This window comes from Pinus tabuliformis, chromosome X (genome assembly GCF_031772625.1).
Source record: "Pinus tabuliformis cultivar Carrire ecotype Pingquan chromosome X, CPIR1, whole genome shotgun sequence".
Taxonomy (NCBI): domain Eukaryota; kingdom Viridiplantae; phylum Streptophyta; class Pinopsida; order Pinales; family Pinaceae; genus Pinus; species Pinus tabuliformis.
In genome coordinates this window covers 29,630,425-29,643,320 of record NC_142308.1, presented here as the reverse complement: position 1 = coordinate 29,643,320, position 12,896 = coordinate 29,630,425, and the positions used below count along the sequence as shown (strand labels likewise).

Sequence of the window (12,896 nt, the reverse complement as noted above, 5' to 3'; positions counted from 1 at the left end):
TTAAAACACTTAAAAAATTAAAATTCCTTAATCTTGGGTGGAGTTCACAAGTTTTACCTGTTGATTACCTCCTATTTCCCATGGCCCAACTGTTTCCCAATTGTTTCCCAACTAAAAAACTAATTGGCAGAGGTATAAATAGACCTTTATGAGAAGGCCTTGAAGGGGAGGAGAAGAGATAGATTTATTATACTGAGATTATCCTTGACTAAGTCCGATGAATCCATGTGCCTCATGCACTTCCCCAAGCTTCAGGAAACCCTTGTTTCCTTGATTATAGATATCCTTCATTTTGCTTGAGATAGCATGGTGTTGGTGATGGAAGAAGATTGTTGAAGGATGGGATATGACGAATCCAGAGGACAGTTCTGCTTGGAGCCAGAGAAAGACTCAGGTGAATTCTCTCCATGTTATTTATAGCTTACTGCAATAAAAGAAATGTTGTCTTTTTTCTGAAATTAACTATGTCTATGCATCAAATTATGTTTTAATTCATATATATATGTCGTTTTGATGTATGATCAATCATTTATTTATATGATATAAAGTCAATTTCGTGAATATGCTTTACTTCTATACTACTATGTATGTTCGAATTGAATGATTTTCAGGTTTGAAGAACATCGAGAGTTGCAGAGGGTTTGAACCCTACGAGACCTACTCAAACGAAGGAAATCTGGGCACGGTCACTCTTACGTAGTTTGATAATATAAGCATCTTGCCTGAGCTGTATCAGTATTTATTGTTGTAATTTTCTTCTGCTCTGTTGGGGTTCTAACCCAAAGCCCTAGGGTGCTTTCACCCAAAACAATAAAATAAATATATATGCAACAATTAAACTTTACAATAAAAGGGCCAATTACACAAAGGTGTACGTGTGGTTTAATGATAAAGTCACTTGTCATGCAACTTGAAGGTCATAATTTGAAACCCCAATAAAACAGTTTTGTTGAATTAAAATTATATAATAATGGGGTCAATTAATTCTCTTTCACTATTTTCAAAGATTATTTAATAAAGTCTTATTCATTATGAATTAATAATGTGTACAATATAAATGATTAAAATTTTAATATATATATATATATATATATATATAAACAATTAAATCATCTTTAATGTAAACAAGAAACAATAAGTATATAAATATGCCTTTACTTGTTCACTTATCTATATATGCATTTAATGTTTGATGTAAACAAGTGCTAAATAGTAGTTGCTGCTTAGTTTAAATATAGTTATTAGAAAAATGTATTTTTAATTTAAAAATAAAATTAAATAATTATGAAAATATTATAGTTAAAGAAAACAACTTAAAACAATGAATTGTAATTTAATATGACTGGAGAGAAATGAGTAATATAATGGTTAATAAATCATAGCATCATGTAAGTACATGAATTTCTATGTTTACCACAAAAAATATTCACCTAACTGAGGTATTATCCCTATGTGATTTATCAAATAAATAGTTTCATATGTGATTAATTTAAATAATCAATAGCTAACCAAAATAGGTAAGCATGTTGTTTACTAAATATTAATGTAATTGATAAGAGGTGTAAATGCTCTATAAAATATAAACATGATTGACAAGTTTTATAAAATATATAATATTTTAGAATTAGGAGACGAAATTCACTGAAAATTTTATCTTAAGCATACTCATGCTTATTCCAAGAGAATGTAAATTTGATTGGTTGGATTTTTAGTAAAATTAATTGGTTGACTTTATCATCAATGGTTGTGGTCTCATATAATCACATTACTTGTAACACACAATTTGGTACAATATGATGTAATCTATATTTATATGAAGCTTTGGGTATTTCACTTAATATGATTGTATGTGTAGCTTCCTAAGGTTTTGTGAGATCAAATCGCCTTGCACATTCTGGTAGCTGGTAATAAAATATTTTATAATATGCAATTCTACCATCTTAGAAAACACCTCAAACCAAAGGTAAAAGATTTTTATTTAAAAATTAAATTCTAATTAAAAGTTTCCTAGGTGCAAAGCATTGTTGTGCATTGTGAGTTATTAGGAAGTTGTCTAGTCATCTGGTGTCATCTTGAGCATGGGTAAGAGAAAGCCCCTTTTGTTTTTGAAAGAGCATATGGGCTCCATGTGATCAAATGAGGGAGACTTTCATTTCATTTAAAAAAAAGGTTACCATATTCAAGATTCAAACAGAGAAAGGTATTCATAAGGAAATAGAAAATGAGCTTCCCTCATCTCTAGTATAAGGAATTGAGGAAGATATGAGACCATGTTTGAGGACTATGAAAATATGGAAGAAATTGAATTTCTTCTAAATTTCATCTACAGAGAAAAACTTCACTTTACGAATTTTAATTACATGAGATTTATATTAATTATAGATTTGTGAACACAGTGATCATAGATTAAAATTAATAATAAGTTTTATTTCATATTACTCCATAATTATTATTACTATATTGCAACTTACATTTATGTATTTATTTATCGTTTTTATATATACATTTGAAATAAGAAAAACCATGCTAATTAATTCTAAAAAAAATAATATTAATATTATTAAAATTAATAATAACTTTTATTTCATATTACCCATATTATTATTGCAACTTACACTTTATGTATCTCTAATTAATAATTTAATATTATTTATACTTACTATACTAATAAATCTAATTATGCACAAAATTGTTTTCATATTATTTATGCTTACTATACTAATAAATCTTACTTATACACAAAACTGTTTTCAGCTAGTGCATAATGTATGCTTTATTTCTGATTAAAATGACTTGAAATTTTAAGCAATATATCACTGTAATAACGAGCATCTATTTTTTTTTTTAAATAAAAATACATATTCTCGTGCATAACCCCGCCACTTTGTTTAGTAACAAATAACACAATTATAACTTTGATAAGGAACCGTGAAAGTTTTTTAAAAAATGCAATGTTAATTAGTTTGTAAAAAGTCAATGTTAATGGTAAATCTAATTGTGAAAATGGTAATTAGTTTGTATAAAAAAAATTTGTGGTGGTATTAGTACATGTTACAAGTGGATTGGTTCAGTAGTAGTGTATCTTCACATTTTGAAGCGACTTTCGACAGTACGTTTCAGTGGATGCTGGGAGTATTCAGTATTTCAATAAAGTTGTTGTCATGCTCTCACAATACCAATGTACTAACCAACCGGATTAAATGCATAACACGGATTTTAAAGTAATTAGCAATAACATGTTCAATTTGATAGGCATTTTAATTGAACATAAATAAATTAAATTATTTTTAAAAAATAATCAATTTTAATTTCTAATGTTAAACGATAGAAAGATTGTATTGAATTTTTGGTCAAACTCAAACTAATATGATTTGACCAAAAACCAAATGCAATATCTAAGCAATTAGCCATAACATGTTCAATTTGATAGGCAATTTAATTGAACATAAATAAATTAAATTATTTTAAAAAATAATCAATTTTAATTTCCAATGTTAAACAATAGAAATATTGCATTGGATTTTTGGTCAAACCCAAATTAATATGATTTGACCAAAAACCAAATGCAATATCTACTTCCTGTCACAGAGATAATAAGGAAAGCTATAATCTATTCATTGGTTCTTGTCATAAAAGGGCATTGTAGTCAATTTCTTTTCTTTATTTTATAAATTAAAATGCAGATGAGGCTCTATAGTAATCTAAGGCCAAACCCTGAGAGAACTGATTAGTTTTCTACCTTTTAGGTAACTTGGTGTTTATCGTTAGGATAGCTAATTTTTCTTTTCTTTTCTTTTGATTGTCAGGGTTGTTATTGGTGTGGACTCAAGTCCAACTCGAGTGGCTATAAACTATGGGATAGAGTTCTCGTTACTTCTCGTCAACCACCGAGAAGTCTGAGATGTTTATGTTGATGTAGTGCCAAAGAGACACTTTCATTCCAAAACATCAACATATTTCTGACAACTCCATTGGGGAATGATTAGGTTTGCTCGCCTTGGTTTTCCTGTTGTAAAGCATGCACAACTCTTTCCAAGTCTTCGTTGAATGCTTGCCTTGGCATATTTTCCCCATCTTTGCTGAACTTCCTTATATGTCTTTTGAAGACCATGTCAACAAATTCCTTGATTTTTATCAATTGGCAAGAGTTTATGACTTTCATACCGCCTCTCGTTTATTTCATCTCCCACTCTTTAGAGAGGCAGAAGATTGGAACCCTAGTCCTGTCGGCCCTAATATTTTTGAGAAATTCATTAGTGATTTTCCTTTCTTTCCACATTTTGAATACTGGTGTAGTTTTTATGAGAGTACCCATGACCCAACAACTTGTGTAATACTCTCTGAAGCTAAGAGGCAGTACAGGCTAGAGAAGGAAAACCAAGTCACTTCCAATGGATGGGAGTATACATGTTTTGAAATTGTGACTCCTAATCCATGTGAGGAGGTTGTTCCTAATCCCTGCCTAATTGAACCTGAAACCCTTTTTCATGCCTATCCATTCAATGACATTCTCTTTCAAGAAGATCTTGAACATGACATAAGAGATGATAACCTCGATCATAAACCTTGCAAATGTGATGATAATCATGACTTTAAATCTGATTTCACCCCTCTTCATCCTAATGATAATCTTATTTTTGACTATTCTGATGAAGATAGGTCTAATCTTAGTTACAAAGAGTTCTTTCATGATATGGATGAAGATACATTCCTTAATTAATCTCCCATATACAATGATGGCTTTGGTCCTAAGGTTAGTTTTGAAATTGTTTATCCCCGTTGCAGTGTTATGTATGATGAGTGTGATGAAGATGAGTTGAACTCTGATTCTCAGGGGTGTTTTCATGATATCAAAGATGATACATCCTTTAATGAACCCCTCCTTGACGAAGTCCTTTCTTGTGAAGAGATGAGTCTTGATGATGAAAGCCCTTGTCATGACATGGAGGAAGATGAAGTGTTCTTTAATGAACTTGAAGGAGAAATCCCCTCTTTAAATCTTGAAAATGCTTCCTACTCATGATATAGATGAAAAAATATTCTTTAATGAAATTGAGAAGGGAGATTTCATTCATGACTTTGGAGACACTTCTTTAGTTTGATTGATTAAAAGTTTGTCATTCATCCATGCTCCCTTCTATTTGTGAGGAAAAGTATGACCAAGACTACATCGATACTTCCCTTGACATGAGCCTTGAGCTCATTGTGCATGCGTCTTACTATTCTTTTAGTATGGTTTTCACATGTAAACACATAGTTGTTGGACGACACATTATGTGGTGTGGCCAACAATACTCCTGGATTCTTGTTAAGCCATTCTCACCGTCACACACACTACTTGGCTGGCATTGCAGCCATTCCTGCCTGATTTCCATCCAACAAGTTACAATTCTTGGGTGTAAGATTCAAGATGCATTCTTATTTGCTCAAATTCATCCTGTATGGTTATTAGTCAGCGTTGAAGTCTTAAATATGTACATAAATAAGGACACAAAAAAAATACTTGCTTTCTTTTACTTGTTTTGTTTTCTTTTGACATCATTTCATGCTCTACTTTACTTCTATGTTATGTTGATCACTTTTGACTCACAATTTTGAGCTTGTTTCTATTTAGTTTTGTTATGTTGTCGTTGCATATTTCGCTCTGTTAGTGTAGTTTTTTTCTTATTTGATTTTATTTTTTACTTATGCCACTAATCATTAATCAACATTCTCTCCCCTCATCCACATTCCCTAATGTTACAAAGGAAGGTGAACATGTGTTGAGTTTGAATCAATCAATTGTGAAAAGCAAGATATATTTGTGCACAAATTATCAATAACTTACCAATTGTCTTGATGAAAATAACGAACACAACAAATATTTAAAAACCCCATACGCTTATCCTTACAGTTCTTGCAGGAATTGACTTTGACTTGCTCATGTGAAGGCTCTCGCACAAAGGAAATTTCCGTCACGACAATAGATTTTCATTGCTTCCTCCTTTCTTTTCGAGTGAACGGGTTTGCCCTGTGTGCCCCCCTGAAGATTCATCTTCTGCCGCACTGATGAATTCATGTTCTTACACCTGATATTTCATACCTTGTCTTATCACTTTCACTCCCTTTACATCAATGATTTTAAAGGTTCCACAAGCCATTGCGGGTGTTGGTCTTCTCATCCCCAATTCCATCTATATAAGTGTCGCGTCCATCATAAGTCTAAAAAATTAAAAAGAAAAAAGGATATGTATATGAGTGCTTGTTGTAAAAAGAGATGCCTCTATTAAGCCCTTCACCCTATGTTATCCTTTAGATCCAATGTATACTTGTCCTTGCATTGCAATCTTCCAATTATATTGTTTATGGCCCCTTCTTATCATGGTAAAAGGTCCCAAATTTTTTGTCTAACCTCTTTATGCCTCTTCTCATTAAAAATAAAGATATGTTCACCATTTGTTGTCATTAAAATATTAAAAGGTGCCTCTCTTGACACATTTTGAGCCTTTCATGTATCCACAATGTTAATACATATGTCCATTTTGTATATTGTTGTTCCTCGCCCCATATGTTTGTCTCACTAAAGCCTCACAACCAAAAGATATTCATGCCACATATCCACAATGTTAATACATAAGTCCATTTTGTATATTGTTGTTCCTTGCCCCCCATATGTTTATTTTAAAAGGTTTAAAAAAATAGGTATCTCTATCACTATCCCTCATAACCAAAGGATATTCATACCACAAGGCCCAAGGCCAGGCCCACTAAAGGATATTCATGCCACACGGCCCAAGGCCCACTATGTGTAGTGGCCCCATGGCCCACTATGTGTAGTGGCCCCCTATCATGGAGCTATAACAACTCACAACCAAAAGATATTCATGCCACAAATCCCAATGCCCACTACAAATAGTGGCCCCATATCATGGAGCTATAACAACAGTGACAATACTATATATAATTGTTATCACATTCACTCTGACATATCATGGAGCTATAACAACTCACAACCAAAGGATATTCATGCCACAAGTCCCAAGGCCCACTACAAATAGTGGCCCCATATCATCGAGCTATAACAACAGTGACAATACTATATATAATTGTTATCACATTCACTCTGACATGAAAGGCCGATTATACACCGTGCAACTGTTGATGTGGGTCATACACCATCTGACTCAAGTCCCGCGACCATTCCAATGATTCGATTCTCAGAAGGGGCCGGTAACAATAATGGTATACGAACAATCCGTTAACTAACTCGCTCCATGTTGGATAAAAGTGATCGATTTCAATACAAATTCATTAAAAGATCAAAAAGTATTTTCAATTGAAAACATACAGATAAAGTTACTGTCTTATTCACATACAGATACAGTGATAGCACGTACAGATAAAGTGAAAAGGGATAGAAGCCAATGCTAAAGTAAGAGGGAGTTTGAAATTTAAAAACGAAGAAAAGTTGAAACTCCATACACATTCTTAATATTGTTTAGATTATGCGTAGACTTGCGATGTTGTCATACACATAGCAAAGCAATTGTTGTTGGGGGTGCTATCACTGAGAAAATACTTCTTGACAAGCGTATGTCGATTTCTATATTCTCTGCATTTTAATTTCTCTTCCACGAAGCGACTTAGAGTTATTTGAGCATGTCTTAGACGAGCCTGGATTTTCAGCATGGAAAAAAGCTAAATTTCTATTAAATTCCGAATGCAGAAAAATAGTACATCATAAGACGATAATTCACGTGATATAGCTGAATAAGCAAATCATACCAAACTAGAGGGAATTCGAATAATCCCGAGACAGCAGACCTTCATCAGAATGTTCAGATGTAGATTAAGACAAAATATGGGGTGTTTGTAGATAACCATGTCTAATTATAGGAAATAAGAGCTGATGTAGAGATGTCCAAAATTGTGGGAGCCAGATACATACCAGATTGACGGCGAGGAGAAGAGAGAGTTATGTACCCAGCATGATAAATTCCTGAATCTGGTGAGATTTGTTGTCCACTGTAATACTCATCATCCAGACTTCATGTTGAGAGGAAAGTCCTTTCTTCAATAGAGCATCTGCCACCTTGTTTTTTTCTCTGTCAATATGGCCTATAGAGTAATCCTTTCTGTAGTTCCATATTGCCTCAATCTTGTTCAGCCATCCCAATAAGTTGATGTTTTTTATGACGTGTTTAGATCTAACATGATCAATAATCACCTTTGAATCCCCAAATATCTGGAGCCCTTGAATGTCGAGAAAATCACAGAAAGATAGAACGCCAGTGAGCGCCATAACCTCAGCTTTGTTATTGGATCCAACACCACCATTCCAATATATTTCAATTTGCTGCCCCTCCATAGGAATGATATAAACCCCACAAGCACAGTATCCATGTTGAGCTGCCCCATCGTAAAACGCCCGCGGGACACCTGTGGGTTCCATTGACAAAACCTTTCTCCTACTTCTATCCCGAGTAAGATTTGAGAGATTTAGAGGGTTGTACTGATAGAGAATTGATTCAAAAATTGTAGAATGATTATTCATTTTTGAGTTAAAAATAGCCGCACTCTGCCATTTCCATATGGCCCATAAGGACAGCAAAGGAATGGGCCTCCATTTAGTGTTCATGTCGCCCCACCATACAAATGCTTCCAAAATGGAGGGGAAAGTGATTTTGTTGATGCTGAAGTGGGCAGCCAATTTCTGCCATATCATATGTGATAGGGGGGAGAAGAAAAATATGTAGGTTGTTCTCAATATTTGATCTACATAGGGGACAAATGGCGGGTCCATTCCAATTCCTTTTTTGGAGATTTTCCCATGCAAGATTCTTGTTGTGGAAGACTAACCAAGCAAATAATATGATCTTAAGGGGGCAGCCGGTTTTCCATAAGGAGAGTGGGAAGATATGAGTCAGCTGTTCGGATTCTGTAAGAAGGAGTTGTTGATAGATGTGCCTAACAAATACAGAAGATCTTCCACCAAGCCCCTTCCATATAAGAATGTCATCGTCTTCTGTTCGATGTGACCAAGTTCCAATGGGGTTCCAGTGCATCTATAAGGCCCAACTCATTGGTCGTCTTCCATATAGGAATGGCACCCTCCCATTTGCGGATGACCTTGTCCCAGAAAATAATCCCTCTATTGTGCAATGCCCTAAGTAGCTGATGAGAAATGGGAATAGTCCCCTCCCCCCCTGCAATGTCGTCTAGACCAATAATGATTTTTTTCCTGGATTGGAATTTCCATATCAGGTTTTGTAGAAAGAAGTGCTCTATTTTCCGAAAACTTCTCCAAATAGCTGAACCCCGAGTGGATCCAATGGAGCCTTGCCTAATCCAGAAAGTGATGTCTCTGTTTTCCATATACTTAGACATGATGGCCTTACTCCAAAGTGAATCACCCAAAACAACGATCCACATGGATTTACAGAGGAGAGCTTTTGTGAATAGATTTAGGTCCAAGATAACCCAGCCTCCCATCTTTTTTGGACGAGCCAACATCGAGAGCTTTGTTAAATGAAATTTTTTCTGCTCTTTTTGACCTCCCCAGATGAAGTTAGCAGTCAGTCGATTAAGGCTATTGATAATTGATGTAGCAATGAAGAAGAGATGTGCCCAATGAACCAGAATTTGAACCAGCACAGCCTGGGTCAAAATCGCTCGGCCAGCAATAGATAGACATTTGAATTCCCATCCGGCAATTTTCTTATAGAATCGATTGGGAATCCATGTCCAATCAGCGGTGGAGTAGCCAATAGGTTTTAATTGATAACCAAGGTATTTCAACCCATCCTTGATAGGAAAAACTTCAATATTGAAAAGTTGGGAGAGGAAGGAAATAAGATCCCCATGAATGTTCTCTAGATGAAAAGACGATTTTCCCTCATTAATACACATCCCAGTGGCCTTTTGAAACTTCGCCAAAATTTCATATAAACATATCCATGATGCTTTACAAAGCATCGCCGATAGAAGGATGTCGTCAACAAAAAAACTATGAGATATGGAAATGTCCCGGCTGATAGGAAGTGGACGACATCTCTTTTCATGGACCACCCTTTTAATGTGAAGACTCAAACAGTCCATGACAAGAATAAAAAGAAGTGGCGACAAGGAACAGCCCTGCCGTAAACCTCTAGCAGCCATGAAATAAGGGGTCGGTATACCGTTTATAAGAACAGCGTAATTAACGTCAACAATGCATGCCATAATCCAACTGGAACATTTACCATCAAGGCCAATCTTAGCAAGGAGGCATCTAATAAAACCCCAATCTATACAATCGTATACTTTTTTTAGATCTATTTTTAATAATGCAGCATCAATCTTCCTGGAATGCATGGAATGGAGACATTCTTGTGTGAGAGCCATAGCCTCCAATATGTTCCGATCCTTTAGGAATCCATGTTGTTCAGGGGTCAAGTGGATTGACAAGATATTTCTTAACCGAGCAACGATAATTTTAGAGATGATCTTATAAAGAATGTTACACAGGGAAATGGGCCTGTAGTCCATAAATGTGAGAGAGTCCTTCTTTTTAGGAATTAATGCTATAAACGTGGAGGAAATATTCTGACTTATATATCCATGAATCCTGGAATCCTCAACCATTTTCAGAAGATTGATCTTGAATAGATCAAAGAAATGTAAGAAAAAATCTATAGTCCACCCATTCGGACCAAGACATTTATCTTTTTGAAACGTTTTCATGGTAGCCAATAGTTCCTCCTCAGAAACCACAGAATAGAGAAGATTGTTCTGATTCTCATCAAACATAGTAGGATACGGATCAATACCCCAAAATATGTCATCAATATCACAACCTCCGTTCCTGCTGTAAGCCTGCTGAAAATATTTAACAGCTTCCTCAGATATCTTTTCCTGTGACATGAATGATAAGCCATCCTCATTCTTAATTTCCCAAATAGAATTTGCTCTGTACTTATAAAAGGTCGAAGTAGTGAATTCCAAGGCCTATTCTTGGTTGATTCCTATCTCTCTATTATTATAATGGACTTAGTGTAGTAAGCTAGAAACTATAAAGATTTGAAGGGTTCTAATGAAGCTACCAAATCTCTGAATAAGGGAATTGCAAAATTTGTTGTTATGGCAATGGACACTGAGCCTCTTGAGATTCTTCTCCATTTTCCATTGTTTGTCGAGGATAAGAATGTGCTTTATATGTTTGTACCATTAAAACTAGCATTAAGTCAGGCATGTGGCGTTACAACCAATGAGGGAAGCCAACTGATATCTAAAATATAATATAGAAATTCAAGGATGTCATTAAAAAAATTCTTATTTCATGTAACCCCATGTGTTCTTCAAGTAGATGTAACAATACTCATCCATTCAATTATATGACATGGTCATATGGCTGAGAATGCTCTAAGAGAGTGTGGTTCATCGATAGTTAATGCTTGCCATCACAATGTAGGTGTTCTTGATAGGATTGTGGAAGAAAATTTACATATTTCAAGTGATAAATAAGATGAATACACGTAAGTAAACATACAAGAATAATACTTATGCATAAAATAATGAAGTTTTAAACAAGTTTGTTTTAAGTATAAGGTGGTTGCCAAACATTTTAATGGATGTAACCACGCAACATTCATCCGATGGTCATTCAACAAGGATCAAAACCATTCATTAGGAAGGAGATCTACAAAAGGCAAAACCACTACTCAAAATAAGGGATTCCCTCTTTTGCACACCTATATTCTTCCCATTTGTGAGTGAGGGCGACTATTAGTAGGGTTTCCTTTTTTTTGATTCCTAGTTTCCTTTTTCATGCAACTGAATTTTGCTTGTGTGATGTCATTGCTAGTTTGCAGGTTACCTCTTTTGAGTGTCTCGTGGAAAGTGATTGTAGAACTCCGTTGATTTATAACAGAGAAAACGTTAAGATATTTCATTGCATTTATTTCATTGTTTTATTATTATAGTTGATATTGACCTAGTGATTGCAAAACTCCATTGATTTATATCACGAAAAGTGTTAAGATTTTTCATTGCATTTATTTCATTGTTTTGCCATTATAGTTGGTATTGACCTAGTGATTGTTGTGCATGATGCGATCTTTTTGTCTATTGTGGACCAGTTTAAAGTCATTGTGCATCACCTTCCCATTTTCATGCATATCCCACCTTGCTACTTGAATGAGAAAATGCAATAAAAAAATGATTTTCCTTGCTAAAATCTAGTTTCAATGGTTTTTGGCATTTGGGTTTACGTTTTCAAATATTGTTTAAATTTTACTTTCCCTTCTTCGATTTTACTTTTATGTTTCTCTTTACTAACATGTTAATTTCTTTTTTACTGTTGTAAATCTTTGTAATAGGTGTGCTTTCGTTTCATGTTATGTAAATTCTTCACTTTTTACTATGTTTTAATGCTAATCTTAACTTTGTAAATGATGTGTTAACTAATGTTGTAAATTCTTCACTTTTTACTATGTTTTAATGCTAACCTTAACTTTGTAAATGATGTGTTAACTAATGTCCTAAATTTTAGTTTAATTGATATTTGCTTTAGTTAGCTATCTTCTTTTAATTTTGTTTGTCATAAAATAAATATATATACAACAAATAAACTATAAAACAAAAGGGTTATTACATATGTTGTATATGTGGTCTCATAGTAGAGTCACTTGTCATGCAATTTAGAGGTTGCAATTTCAAACCCCAATATAGCCATTTTGTTGAATTAAAACTATATATTTAAGGGGTCAATTAACATTTTTTTCACAATGTTTAATGAAATCTTATTCATTATGAATTAATAATGCATCAATATATATAAATATATCAAACAATAATTAAAGCATTTTTAATGAAAACAAGAAACAATAAGTATATAAATATTCCTTTACTTGTCCACTTATCCATATATGCATTTAATG

The 12,896-nt window shown here is 33.9% G+C and overlaps 1 protein-coding gene and 1 pseudogene across 1 annotated transcript; one reads left to right on the top strand and one right to left on the bottom strand.

The window, feature by feature from the left end:
- Nucleotides 1–7,954: 7,954 nt before the first annotated feature.
- On the bottom strand, nt 7,955–8,431 carry LOC149138162 (uncharacterized). The gene has a single exon (XM_089450269.1). The coding sequence runs from the start codon at nt 8,429–8,431 to the stop codon at nt 7,955–7,957; it is 477 nt and encodes a 158-aa protein (XP_089306395.1).
- Nucleotides 8,432–8,991: 560 nt separating this feature from the next.
- On the top strand, nt 8,992–11,355 carry LOC149138161 (13 kDa ribonucleoprotein-associated protein pseudogene; annotated as a pseudogene).
- Nucleotides 11,356–12,896: the final 1,541 nt, after the last annotated feature.

Excerpts from the sequence above, each read along its gene's own strand:
- LOC149138162 (XM_089450269.1), bottom strand. The coding sequence starts at position 8,431 with ATGGAACCCACAGGTGTCCCGCGGGCGTTTTACGATGGGGCAGCTCAA.